The sequence below is a fragment of the Colletotrichum navitas genome, assembly GCF_030913465.1.
Source record: "Colletotrichum navitas strain CBS 125086 chromosome Unknown LY79scaffold_4, whole genome shotgun sequence".
Lineage (NCBI taxonomy): Eukaryota > Fungi > Ascomycota > Sordariomycetes > Glomerellales > Glomerellaceae > Colletotrichum > Colletotrichum navitas.
Window position 1 is genome coordinate 904,670 of NW_026850550.1, and position 13,003 is coordinate 917,672.

General features: G+C 50.9%; 6 protein-coding genes across 6 annotated transcripts; 3 read left to right on the forward strand and 3 right to left on the reverse strand.

The window, feature by feature from the left end:
- Positions 1-411: 411 nt before the first annotated feature.
- Positions 412-1,571, reverse strand: LY79DRAFT_538266 (uncharacterized protein). The gene is made up of 5 exons (XM_060556723.1): positions 1,432-1,571; positions 1,289-1,361; positions 881-1,192; positions 772-831; positions 412-715 (listed from the first exon to the last, which is right to left on the reverse strand). The coding sequence occupies exons 2-5, from the start codon at positions 1,316-1,318 to the stop codon at positions 584-586; spliced, it is 534 nt and encodes a 177-aa protein (XP_060419479.1). The 5' UTR covers positions 1,319-1,361; positions 1,432-1,571; the 3' UTR covers positions 412-583.
- A 740-nt stretch (positions 1,572-2,311) lies between these two features.
- Positions 2,312-3,635, reverse strand: LY79DRAFT_689393 (Der1-like family protein; the record flags this gene model as incomplete). The annotated part of the gene is made up of 2 exons (XM_060564712.1): positions 2,993-3,635; positions 2,312-2,869 (listed from the first exon to the last, which is right to left on the reverse strand). The coding sequence occupies exons 1-2, from the start codon at positions 3,170-3,172 to the stop codon at positions 2,312-2,314; spliced, it is 738 nt and encodes a 245-aa protein (XP_060419480.1). The 5' UTR covers positions 3,173-3,635.
- A 401-nt stretch (positions 3,636-4,036) lies between these two features.
- LY79DRAFT_257234 (histone H3-like centromeric protein cse-4) lies at positions 4,037-4,908 on the forward strand. Its single transcript, XM_060551899.1, has 3 exons — positions 4,037-4,213; positions 4,274-4,398; positions 4,462-4,908. The coding sequence occupies exons 1-3, from the start codon at positions 4,150-4,152 to the stop codon at positions 4,675-4,677; spliced, it is 405 nt and encodes a 134-aa protein (XP_060419481.1). The 5' UTR covers positions 4,037-4,149; the 3' UTR covers positions 4,678-4,908.
- On the forward strand, positions 4,909-6,380 carry LY79DRAFT_257235 (uncharacterized protein). The gene is made up of 4 exons (XM_060551900.1): positions 4,909-5,208; positions 5,272-5,680; positions 5,742-5,761; positions 5,896-6,380. The coding sequence occupies exons 1-4, from the start codon at positions 5,140-5,142 to the stop codon at positions 6,043-6,045; spliced, it is 648 nt and encodes a 215-aa protein (XP_060419482.1). The 5' UTR covers positions 4,909-5,139; the 3' UTR covers positions 6,046-6,380.
- On the reverse strand, positions 6,056-8,141 carry LY79DRAFT_505913 (metallopeptidase family M24; the record flags this gene model as incomplete). Its single annotated transcript, XM_060553673.1, has 4 exons — positions 6,056-6,481; positions 6,545-6,806; positions 6,897-7,986; positions 8,066-8,141. The coding sequence occupies 4 exons, from the start codon at positions 8,139-8,141 to the stop codon at positions 6,056-6,058; spliced, it is 1,854 nt and encodes a 617-aa protein (XP_060419483.1).
- Positions 8,142-9,449: 1,308 nt separating this feature from the next.
- Positions 9,450-12,888, forward strand: LY79DRAFT_505660 (armadillo-type protein; the record flags this gene model as incomplete). The annotated part of the gene is made up of 8 exons (XM_060553644.1): positions 9,450-9,491; positions 9,548-9,729; positions 9,784-10,125; positions 10,188-10,320; positions 10,380-12,165; positions 12,225-12,409; positions 12,465-12,745; positions 12,804-12,888. The coding sequence occupies 8 exons, from the start codon at positions 9,450-9,452 to the stop codon at positions 12,886-12,888; spliced, it is 3,036 nt and encodes a 1,011-aa protein (XP_060419484.1).
- Positions 12,889-13,003: the final 115 nt, after the last annotated feature.

Sequence of the window (13,003 nt, forward strand, 5' to 3'; positions counted from 1 at the left end):
TTGCCTATGTAGCACTCAACATACGGATAATAGCATATCGGCATACACTGTTAGAAGAGGGGTGAAGCAAGTTGGACTGAGCTTGTTTCTATTAATGTCCATAAAAAGTACCCAAAACTCAGCCATGGTGATGGCGACGCGCAATGAAATTCAACAGAGAAGAAGCGCTACTACATGGCAGCAGTCCCAGCAGGATGCTTGGTAGTCATACAGAACTGTTCACAGGCTCATGGGTTTCGCTGCAGACTCTTATATAGGACATGCTTGGACATTCGCATAGTGGTCGGCCCCCATGGTACTTTCGGTATATCTGACTGCATGCCATGATGTGAGTGCCAAAACTAATGAGTAATTTAGATACCCTTCTTATACACCGGATTCCTTTTTTTTTTTTTTTTTTGGGGGGGGGGGGGGGGGGGGGGGTTGAACCACTATATACGCCCCAGAGTCATCTCAATTACATGAGGTACATCATGAACGAATGAGAAAATGGACAGTGACATAGGTGTAGAGCATTGAGATTCCAAGCGTTTGACCACTGCATTCCATCTTCTGCAAGGAGGCCCCTCTGGCGTAGCGTTAATCAAGCAGAAAATTTGCCTTGGAGGTACTCCTGCACGTATTCCTTCCTGTGCGGGTTCACATCCAAATCCGTAGTTCTGTTTAAGGGGGTCCACTTGGGCTCGTCTTTGAAGAGCCTCATGGCTTTAATGTACTGTTTGCAGTCAGCAGAGCACCTTAGGAAATGAAACTTTCTAGGTGCTGCCTCACGTTGGATTCATCGGTAGTGAACCGGTGGTAAATGCCAGCGGGCAAGATAATCAGATCGTCCTGCCTATGGTTAGCCCACCTGCGCCAGATTCCGATGGGCGACACCTGCCTTTTCAACGCGGATGCGAACCCATGCGTCATCGGCGCTCCTCACGTCGAAGTAACCATGCCCATCGCGTACAAAGCGAATCTCCTCGTCCTCGTGGAGGTGCTCGTGGAAGAACGACTTGACCTTTTCCTCATAGACGTCGCCCATCTTCTCCGGTGAAACGATGATCTCATCCCTGTTCCTGTACCCACGTTCAGCTGCAAGTTTATCAACGCCATGAATATCGGAGATTCGGTGGTAAACGACTCCAAATTTCTTCAACTCGTCGACGGTAACTTCTTTGCCCGAGTCGTGAGCCAGGCGCTGGTCACCCTGTTGTTTCACGAGAAGTCAGCAAAGGAGGCATCGTCAGGGACTGAAAAAGACGGTCGAGCGGATGTACCATCAGCCTCTCCTATTAGTACTTACATCGAGGTTATCATACCAATAGGCCTTCATATCGAATTGTGGCTGTCTTTCGCAAGCGCCAGGGGGTATATGACTGGAAGAGCGTGATTTGTCAGTTGTTGCAGCGCCCTCCCCCGAAGGAAAGAAAAACTGGGACAACCGACCAGCTGAACCTTTTCACGGGGTTGAACTCGTTTGATTAAACGGTGTGCCTATGCTTGCTCTTGCTCTGATGCGCAATGGACGAGAATATCGAAAGCGTGATTGAGGGGCTACTGTCGGATAGTTTTGAGATGACGCTATTGGCTTTACATGTGGGGTCATAGTGTATACCCAGGCTGTCACGCTGTCCATTCTTCAGCGGCTTGCTCATCAGCACGTGCGCTTAGCCGCGTCGGCTCCGCACCGATCCCCCTTTACATCTGCCGATCGCGGCGCCAAAGATCTGAGTACCTATTCAGAGTGCGGTATGGCCCGCTGACATAGGTATCTATCTAGGTACATACAATACCAGCTCAAAAGTCTTGCGACAGTTATAAGGGTCACGTGATGCTTGTCTCACATAAACCAAGGCTAAACAATCCGGTTATTATGATAATGTTGTGTAAATCCCTTATGAATATGGGTCACACGGTGGGATCCTAATTGCTTGATTGGGTGTTCTTTTTGCTGTAACAAGACTTTTGGGCCGGTACTGTAGGTATCGAGCCCCTATTGGAATCACAAGGGCTTGCAGTAGCCTTGAGAGACTACCATTTGGGAGGGGCAAAAGTGAGCCACGCACGCGTTTCTGCAAAGACGATTGATTGAGCGCGCGCGTAGTAGATTGAGCTTAGCAACATTCTATCGGAACCCAGTCCATTCTACCCACATTTCAAGGCACATCTAGGCTAGGCGCTTTGTCGAAGATGATATTGATGCAAATGAAGAGCCGCAGAATCGCGACATTGGTGACCTAAACGCCGAAACCATGCCAATGTTGATTTCCCCACCGGTTTTCGTGCGTACATATACCCCTCAGAAGGCCCGAATGGTAAGACTCTCTCATCGGACGTCGGCAGCGAGTTCTGGACCACCAGCGACAACGATCTCGTTGTTAATCCCGTCTGTCGTTTCCTCCGTCGGTCGCCGCTCGAAAAGCCGTCTCCACCAAGTTGGGGGATCAAATGGGCGTGAGCCATTGTGCAAGGGTGGATACACATCGGAGAAGAAATACCAGACGTGCCCGATGACAACACCCATAATCTCATCTTTAGGAATAGAGCCATGCAGAATAAGGCTGAAAGCCATGAGAACCCAAGGAAGGTAAGGAGCGGTGAAGACTAGCAGGCCTAGAAAGCTCAGTCTCGTGTCGGGGTTGCGTCGCGACCAGATGTAGACAAGAGTAGATGACAGAGGGTGGCCGAGAAAGGGCATCGATACCAACGGCGAGAGAAGCAGTAGACTTGTCATCGAGTAGACAAGCAACCACGAGAAGTGGGCTGGAGAGCGGCCGGAGGACTCTTCGAGAAGACGGGCATAGCGTTGGAGAAAATATACGTGGAACAACAGGTCAAGCGAAAAAGGGCCGAAGTACAAAAAGGTGGTCAGAAGACGCCAGTACTACAGTAGATATCAAGAATTGTTAGTCTTAATCTCTCTTCCAACGGAGGTGAATGTAAAATGGCTGTCGTTTGGTAGAAGAGGGGAAGCGGGGGGATCGGAAGTACGAAGTGAAGGACGAACTTGTGACTTGGCAAAGACAGCACGAAAGCTGTAGAATAGCTGGAATGGGGTGACCATTTGACACTGGACGAGTGCGCTGGTGAGGACTGTGGCTGTCGTCCACCATCGAGTACATATGGGCATTTCCCAAAACCACGTCTCAAGGGGGAACCGGCCCCCGTCACCCATCATCTGATCCATGCTGTGCGGCGGGTTGGTCTGACTGGTGTTCAAAGGTACAAAGCAGGAGGCGAGGCAGTTGCGCTCATCGCCCAGCAATCGTGACACGGAGAAGCAGTGCAGGTCCGCGGTGTGCAGAAGAGGTATTGCCACACAAAAATGGATATTGCGAGATGTGGGAACAAGACGTCCGTGATGTTGGCTTCTGGACAGGGTAGCTCGAAAGACAGCCAACCGGCGGATTATGACGCGAACGGATGGGAGTCGGAAGGTGAAGGTACGTAAACGTTCTGCTGGCGCTAAATCTTGATTCGAATGCCCAAAAGACGAACGAGGTATGTATGGTAAGAGATGGCCCTAGTACGATGGACTTGCTGCCGGCCTGAAAGTGGCATCTGCAGATGACGGTTGGAACACCACAATCGATAAGGTACCAACCGTGCTTTTGGTCGGTACGTACCTGTTCAAAGATAGCTGGCGACCGATGACCGTGTAGGGATGGGAGGAGACATCGTCGGCGCACACCCGCCATACTTCATCAGCCACACGGTGATTTTGATGCACACATCATTTCTAACACTGTCTCCTAAATTAGTACATCGCGTGCAGCACGCGCGAAAACGCGCCCGTCGCGCATAACCCCTGTCGTAACCAGGGAAAATCGCGGGGCTGGCAAATCGCCAATTCGGTTTAGACACGCCCCCTTCACCCTCGCGCATGCAGTTTAACACTGCACTCATGTCACCAACACTGTCGGCAACCAACGTTTAAGTCGGCGTCTGACTATACGGCATTGTTGCAAAGACGAAGCTCAATCGAAATATCTTTTTCTGTCTCTACCGCCATCACCTTCTTTATTTTCGTCCGCTTCTCCCACATCCCGTTATCGCAGCATAGCATTCCCGCTCCTTCGCCGCCCTCAAGCCAGCGCAAGCCTCATTCCATTGCGACTAGAGGTCACGACGCCGAAAGCTCTCTTTCCCTCTCTCTTTCGCATAATGGCCCCCAACAAGAGACAGTCAGGCGCTTTGCATCGGAAATCCCGTCAGAGCGACGTGCAACGCAAGACTTCTGGTGCCCTCAACTCCAAATTGCCAAGGCATGCCTCTGACTACTTTATAGCCGGTGACCCTATTCCGAACCGAGGAAAGCGACGCTACAAGCCTGGTACAGTTGCTCTCAGGGAGATCCGAAAGTACCAAAGTGGCACTCAGCTTCTGCTGCGTCAACTTCCATTCTCTCGCCTTGTACGTTGCCCGTAATATCTCTTCTTATCGCCCAATTGACCAACCATACCAACTTGCTTACAGGTACGCGAAATTGCCGAGTCGGTGAGGCCCCGAGGCGAAGCAATGCGATGGCAATCGCAAGCGATACAGGCACTCCAAGAAGCTGCGGAGGCTTTCTTGGTACACCTTTTCGAAGACACCAACCTCTGCGCTATTCATGCTAAGAGAGTAACAATAATGCAAAAAGATATTCAGCTCGCAAGGCGCATTCGGGGCGTCTGGGGTGGGCTAGGCTGAGGTCACTAGATATGGCACAACAACCCGGCAAGACGATTCGCGTGATTGCCAATATCTCTCCTTTTATTATTGTACGAATACCCAAGTCATTTGCGGCAGTGGTTTTGTCGGGAGTCTGGGGTTTGTTGTCCCCATTGTTCCTCCCCCATTTTTTGTCTTTTTTCTATTCAAGTTCAATTGGAAGAGGCGCCTATGACACGGCTAGATATACACAAGACCTGTGTACGATGAAAAATGGAGCGTGATAGATAACTGGATACGTGGATGAGATGTCCCGCTGTATACTCGCTGTCATGTCGCCAAGGGAAGGGTGCGTGTTGTTACCCTGTAGTGCAGCATCAGGTAGTAGGTAGCAGTGTTCCTTTCAGGAAGGCAGTCGAGCTCCAAGACATGGCATGGCATGGCATATTGGATACCTATCCACGAATTTATGGCTCACTTGGGGATAGTGTACATCATTGAATGGGTACCTTACTAAACACCTCTGTACCTGCTGCTGTAACCGAGCCCCCTACGTCAGTGAGACGCAAGGTACACCTACATACCTACCCACTACCTCCCAGTTTGTACTAATTAATACCTATCCACCCTCAGGACGAGATATATCGGGGACGTCCTGCACAACGCACCGTCCAGACGTGGATCAACCTCAAATCAATACGTCTTCTATGTGCACACTCGGCGCCTCTACTTGTACATAGGAACAGCAACTCCAAAACTCAGGCGGCAAATCACTCACTCGACTTTCTTAAGACGATCCCATCGCATCGACTCCTAGACACCATGAGCGGGCTTCTCTCTGCTCGACTGGCTGGCCGGCGTTTGGTATGGCCCGTCGGAAGTGGCATCTGTGTCGCTTACTCACTGCATTGCCGACAAAATCACAACTATTTCAACTCGCATCTCACATCGTCTGCGTCACCAACACCTCGCGCCCAGAGTCGCTCCTTTGGTGGTTTGAGCCCCGATGCTATGAGGCAGCTCTCAAGCGGTACCTTGTCTGGTATATTGACCATCACACAATTGCTCAGCCGACGTAAGATGTTTTGCTAACAGAGGTGCAGGATTCAGCGCTGGCCTTCTGGTAGGCTTTTTGTCACACACGCTGGTCCTGCTCACTGGCTTGGCCATGTTTATCTTTTATGTATTTACTACCTCCTTCGAAGCCAACCTCTTTGATATTGCACGTCGCATCAAATGCTGACCTCTAACTCGCAGCTCGCACACCGACATGGATTGGATTTACCGCGTCTTTTGGGCGCTAAGGAACGACTGAATAAGGCCGTTTTGACAAGACCATTCCACAATGTTGTGTTCCGTTTATCTTTTGCTGCCACCTTCACTCTTGCCGCCTTCGTCCGGTTCTGAGCTTCATTTCCTAGAAAGGCTGAGTCTCCCGGGTTAGCCATGTCAGAGTCAGAGGATCATCCTGAAAGTATCCTTTGGTCTTCTGGAGAATATCTGCGTGGTGGGCATTAAGCCATGCCTTCTCTTCAGCCGTCAACAGGCTGGGTTCGATTAGGTTTCGGCAGTATGGGACCATAGTGACGTGCTCGAATCCTAGGTAGGGCTTGTCGCCAAAGGAATGCTTTGTTTTGACTTCAGTCACCATGGCCACATTCTCGATTCGAATGCCGTATGATCCATCCTCATAGAAGCCCGGCTCAATCGACAGAACGTTGCCTGGCGCTAGGGCGACCTCGGCGAATTGGACGCGGGTACCGATGCCAACAGGGCCCTCGTGTACGTTGAGGTATGATCCAACGCCGTGACCTGTTCCATGCCGGTAGTCCAGACCTTCTTTCTGCAAAGTAAGCCATGTTAGCCATTTGAGTGAATCAACTTTGCTTTGGGCATCGCCACTTACCCATAGATGCTGACGAGCCAAACAGTCGATTGCGAAGCCTGTCGTACCCTTTGGGAAGATGGCAGTATCCAATGCAATATTTCCCTTGAGAACCAGAGTGTAAGCCAGCTTCTCGGCCTCGGTCGGCTGTCCAAAGTGGAGCGTTCTCGTTGTGTCAGTAGTTCCATCGAGATACTGAGCTCCGGAGTCACACAAATAGATGGCGGTAGGGTCAATAATCGAGCATGCGCCACGTTCAGGCTTGTAATGAATCACAGCAGCACTTGAGAGAAATGTCAGTAACCGTTGCTCTCGTATAAGCATCCAAGGGACGAAAGAAATGGGGGATTCAGGTCATGGAAAGTCTGCTTACTTTGCACCAGTTGAAGAGATGGTATCGAAGGACAACCCCACATAGTCCTTTTGTTTCGACCGAAGCTGCTCCAATTTGTCGGCCGCCTGGACTTCGTCCAACTTTACCTTTTTCGCGACCAACTGATCTTCCAGCCAGGCAAAGTATTCGATCAAGGCAGATCCGTCTCGAATGTGGCAAGCCCTCATGCCAGCCATTTCGGTCTTGTTCTTGACAGCCTTAGAGTCTCCGATGGGGCTGCGAACCTCATCAACCTGACCATCTCCGCCAAGGGAGCGCTTCAAGGCCCATGAAGCCTTGGTTGAGATCATGAATCTCTTAGAAGACGCCCCGGAAGTCGCCTGGCTCAATTTGTCAGAAGACCGCAGAGTGTTGATGGATTCGAATATGGTCTCGTAAGGCTTCACAGAGACATCATTGTCTGTGAGGTAGGCGTGTGTTTCCTCGCCCAACTTCGAGGCGTCCACGTACAAGGTTGCTGAGTCGGATGTAATGATGGCATACGAAAAGAAAACGGGGTTGTAAGGGATATCATCGCCGCGAAGGTTGAAAAGCCAGGCAATCTCGTCCAGCATGGACACAACAAAAGCCCGTGAGTTCTTCCTGTCCAATTCTTGTCTCAGCTCTTTGAGCTTGGTTTTGACATCCTTGCCGCTGAATTTCTCCGGCAGCACCTTGATGGGGTTCTTGGGACGAGCCGGGCGGGCTTCGGCCCACACAAGGTCTACCAAGTTCTCGTCCAGAGGTACCAGATCAGACCCTCCAGATCGTTTTACCTTCTCCGTGAGCTTCTTTGCAATTGAGCCCGTGATGAGCTCAGGGTCCACACCAACTACCTTGCCACCGGCGGATTGCTCGGCAGCCCACTCTTGCCAGGTAGGAACGTCTTGTAAACCCTGCTTCAGCAATAACCAGTTCTGGTCGAGCTGTTTGGAGGCCTGATTGAAGTATCTGCCATCAGTGGCCAGAGCTGCCTTGCCCAGAGTGACAACAGCGCATCCAGCGGAGCCACTGAAGCCAGAAATAAATTCGCGCCGGGCATCACAGCCAGCAATGTATTCGGAGGCGTGGGAGTCTTCGGATGGGATGACTGTGTAAGAGGGGCCCGAAAAGTCAGTACCTGTGCCGCATCCTCGCGCCTCAGATTGAATGTAGTGGTGCGTTCATACCGTAGACGTCAACGTTGCGCTCCTTCATTAACTCTCTGAGCCTTGAGAGACGGCCGGTTGTATCAATTCGCTCCATATTGACGGCTGGGATTTGGTGAACTGCTCGACGGCCTAAGCCAATAGGTGACAAAATCTGAAATCCGACGAATGGCAGAGCTGATGATAACGGGGTTTTTATCGCTGGATATGCGAAACCGGGCCGGCAGGCGATGCTGAAGGTAGGACGAAGACTGCTCCAGAGCATGAGAGAGAGGCGGAAGGAAATGGCGGCGAAAGGTAATATGAGCGCGATCGCTTTGCAATGGGAACGCCGACTAAATACCACAGATGGCTTAACTTGCATTTGGCGGGGGTGACCTGACAGGCAGCAACAGGGCAGTGACAGAACATAATATGAACAATAAGTTATGTGGGCGACTGCTGGTGGGGGGTAGCTCCTGCCATCGTGCTGTCACAGCTACCCTGCAGAGGTGTGCACTACCTATCTAGCTAGGTATCTACCTACCTACAGGGAGCTGTCTGCAAAAGGCCTTGCCTCAGCCCACTCGAAGGTCGGTACTCCGTACATCGGTAGGAACGTCACCAAGGTACCACCAGTCAGTCAGTCATTCAGTGTGTGCTTTTTGCATCTTGACAGCAAACTGGACGTCTACTTCAACATGATTTCACAAATGAAACCTCTTCAGCCAACGCTGGGAAGCTGTCATAACATCACCTGAATTTACAAGAGCAGCGTAGCAGTTGCAACTGGCACTTTGCACCTGCTCGATTCAATCTATCTGCTGCAAATCAAGACAAACGACTACTCCTTCCCAATTGGATCCAGTGCCTGCAGGCCCCGCACCCACTGTTTCGCATGGCATTGACAGGTACTGCAGGTAAACGTAGTTACCTAGGTATGCTTTAGCTGGGTACCTAGGTAGAATATCGCCCCTCTTCCTTCTCTGTAATCTCCATTCGCCTCCATGCATCGTCAGCAAGCAGCTGTGCCTCAAGCCCCATGCTCTCGATCCTTTTGTTGCATAACTGCATTTTCACATATGGTCATCACTCATCATTTTCAACAAACAACGGGTTGAGTCTCCAAGAAACCGTCAGGCACGACAAAGTTGCAATTACTGCTCCTTGTTTTCGTTCTGTTTCCCAACAGACGGGCCTCTCTCCTTTTGGTCTCTGTTCTCCGGCCTCTGTTCTCCGGCCTCTGTGTGCCTTACTTCCCCATATCGTATTTTCCTGACTTGGATCACCTTCTACGCTGAAGCTCGCTTGAACCTGCCCAGGAGCCCTCACGATAGCAGGCCTTCGTCCGCGTAGTTTTATCTTCCACAGGTCTATTATGCCAGCAGTCTTGACAGGCTGAGGACGAGCACATATATCTACCACGATGGATAACCCACTGCCATCGACCATCCAAGAGGCTGAGGCCGTAAGCCACTCAGCTCATCTACGGCTCTTACCGGCACTCTGGCTGACAGCGTATAGTTGGTCTTGGCCCTTTATCAACCGGCACACCCTGAGACTATCGCCCGAATTCAAGATACACTCCATCGCATGCAAAGAGCCCCATCCGGCTGGTGGATTGCCCGAGATCTCCTGGGCCATGCAGATGACAAGGTTAAGTTTTTTGGTGCCCTCACACTGATCGTCAAGTTGAATACCGAGAGGTGCGGTTTTTTCCTGTTATATGTCCACCTTCCATAGGCTGACGTTGAACACAGTCCATCTCTGTCAAGTGGCGATGCTTTAGAACTTCGACAGAATCTGGTCGGCTGGTTTGTCAAATCGCTGGACGACGGCTCTGGGGCCATGGTCATCAGAAAGCTATCCTCGGCTTTGGTCACCTTTTTTCTGTGCTTCCCTGCACAGTGGGAGTTCTGTATCCGCCATCTTTGCTGTTCTCTGTCAGAGGGGAGTGCTTTACCTCAGGAAAGGGTCGAAGGATCCATTGACATGTCTTATGTTCTAGAAACACTTCATTCTCGAAAGCTCCAGGCCGCACTGTGGTTCTCAGGGTCACTGGTAGACGAAGCAGCCAAGATAGAAATGAACTCAGCAAAGCAGTACGTGTGCTTGAAACATGCGATACTCTTTCTAATCCTCGTCCCTACTGACTAGCTTGTAGCATGGGCTTATACGAGACCCTTACGCGCAACGTTCCAGACGTTTTGGCATTGATGTCTCATGGTTTCTCACGTCAGGTGCCTGTGGATTCAACAAGCCATGACACTCAGAAAGACTCCATAACTTGCTTGCAGGTAAGGCCTCCTCGCACCAATTGAATCTTTCACCAGGAGCATTTGTTCACTTGACATAGTCGTGGATATGGTTTTCTCAGAGGATGTCAACTCATAGCGACGAGCTTATTGGTTCTCTCCGTGTCCTAATACAACCAACCATTGCGTCGTTGGCCAAGGACGAACTGTACGAACCAGCCGTGGAGCTGCTTTCAGATATCTTGTCCAATTACTCCGGGTTTCTGACGGAAGACCATTACGAGTCTCTCTTTTCTCTCTTCGAGACGCAGTGGTCTCGCGAACGCTATCAACGCCTTATTGGGGGAGACTTTGACTTCGACTCTGTTCAGTTCGGGCAGCTTATGATTGCTCTTGGCGATTCCAAGGTTGAGGCTCTAATTCATGGTGTCGATGGCCGGTCCTCACGCTTTCTCGGACACCTGCGCGGCCTGCTTTCTGCTCAAGGATACCCCGTCAGCGACGACAAGATATTCGTCCCTGCTCTAGAGTTTTGGTCCACCTATGTGGAGACATTGACGGACAGTATCTATTCAGAGGACGAAGATTCCAAGACCTGGGTACCAACGGCTACATCTCACGTCTTGGAGGCTGTATCGACAGTCTGGCAACGGATCGCTTACCCACCTCCTAGTGTTATTGCTAGCTGGGACTCGGCCGAACGTGCAGGATTTGGAGACGCAAGAAAGGACGTCGCTGACCTTCTCCAATCGACATTCACTGTGACGGGGCCATCATTGATTTCGACATTCGGAAACCTAACTCTTCAGTCGGTATCATCCAATTCATGGTCAAATCTTGAAGCTGCAGCCTTCTGCTTGGGATCTCTGGCCGACTGTGTGACGGGCGATCCGAGGTGCGACAAGACACTCAGCGCTCTCTTCTCTTCGCCCTTGTTCAATATATTACAGACATCGAGTGACTCGATACCCGGCCGCACACGTCAGACGTGCATATCTTTGATTGAAAAATATGCGGACTACTTTGAGCGCGAGACGCAAAGCCTTCCAGCTGCGCTTAACTTGCTCTTTTCTGTCCTAGCCGATCCTGTATTGGCTGGGCCTGCGGCAAGATCGATTCAACGACTTTGTTTCTCATCTCGGACTATTTTGGCATCCGAGGTAAGTGCATTTCTGAGTCAGTATCAGACCATCGCCACGCAGAGCCAGCTTGATTGCCTAGCCTGTGAAAGAATCATGGGGGCTATTGCCGCTGTCATACAGGCTGTCCAGGACGGAAACTCAAAATTTGATCACCTTGAGGCTCTCCTTTCCTTCGTTCAGCATGATGCTCGCAAGTCTGTGCAGTTACTGTCTTTGCCCAGGCTCCCGCCTGATGCAACGGCAGGTTCTCTGGACATTCACCGTTGCTCAACGTTGACCGAACCGTCCGAGCTCCCTCTTCACATGGCCTTGAAGGCGTTGAGATGTCTGATTAGCATCGGCAAAGGCTTCCAGGTACCGGGAGATGTACCATGCGACCTGGAGAAAGAAAAAGACTTCTCGCCGACCAACCAGGATTCAAGGCTTGACCAGTTACAATCAGGGATTCTGTCCCTGGTTGCCCAGCTGCAAAGCTCATTTCCACAGAGCGGCGAAGTGGCTGAGAGTATTTGCAATATCTTCCGAACAGGGTTTTCCGAATATGAGGGTGGCCCATTTGTCTTTCCTCCCCGACTTGTCTGTGACTATCTCATCCAACAGACGTCTCAAACACCTCGAATCGGCTTATTCGTGAGCACAGCTTGCTCTCTTCTCAGCTCTCTGAGAAACGTAAAACGAGGCGCAGTCGACGAAACTAGGGCTAAGCTTCTCGGATGGGTCATAGGTCTACTTCAGCAACTGCCAGGTAAGATGATTCTTGTTGCACCTAGATGCACTGCTAACTCAGTTGGCTTGGCTTTACAGAACCGGACAATGATACAGAACTCGCACAGAATGGCATCGAATTCACAAATCGCTTAACGTCACGGGAGCCCGCTGTCCTCTTTCATCCCGACTACCTTCCGCTCGCCGAATTCTTCTTCATGTACGCTTTGCGGGTGTTAGATGGGCGCGAACCACTACCGAAAGCGGCAGCCGCTGATTTCTGGGTCTGTTGCTCGACCTAGAGTATTATCCTTGATAACTTGCTAATGGGGTGCGCAGGCAACATTCATGACGCTGAAGCCCACGGATCAAGGGGTACGAGAAACGATAGATCATGCCATTACTCAGCTTGGCCCATTACTCGCTCGGTCGATCATCCGAAATATTGGTGGTAATGCCTCGAGGAGCGAGTTAGATAGGCTCAGCGAGCCTCTAAAGAAGATGGTTAACCATCATGCCAAAGCCCGTGTATGGCTCGAGCAAGCTCTGTATGATTCGTCATTCCCCGGCCAACAACTTTCTGATGACGAGAAGGCTCTTTTTGTCAGGAAGATTATCAAGTGAGTTGACCCAGCCACATGTAGAGCATGTAACGCCAATGTTGATTCTGGCATGTAGCCTCAGGGGTTCAAGAGGAACCAACCAGGTCGTACGAGATTTCTGGCTTGCTGCACGAGGGTCTAAGTTTGCTTATGCTTCCTGAGGCCGATGCGAAGAGTCTAGGAAAAGGGTGTTTGAGTCTATAGGGGGACCTTGAAGCTCGGAGCGTCGCACAATGCAACGGAAGATCCATGATAAACCATCATCGATGACTTGCA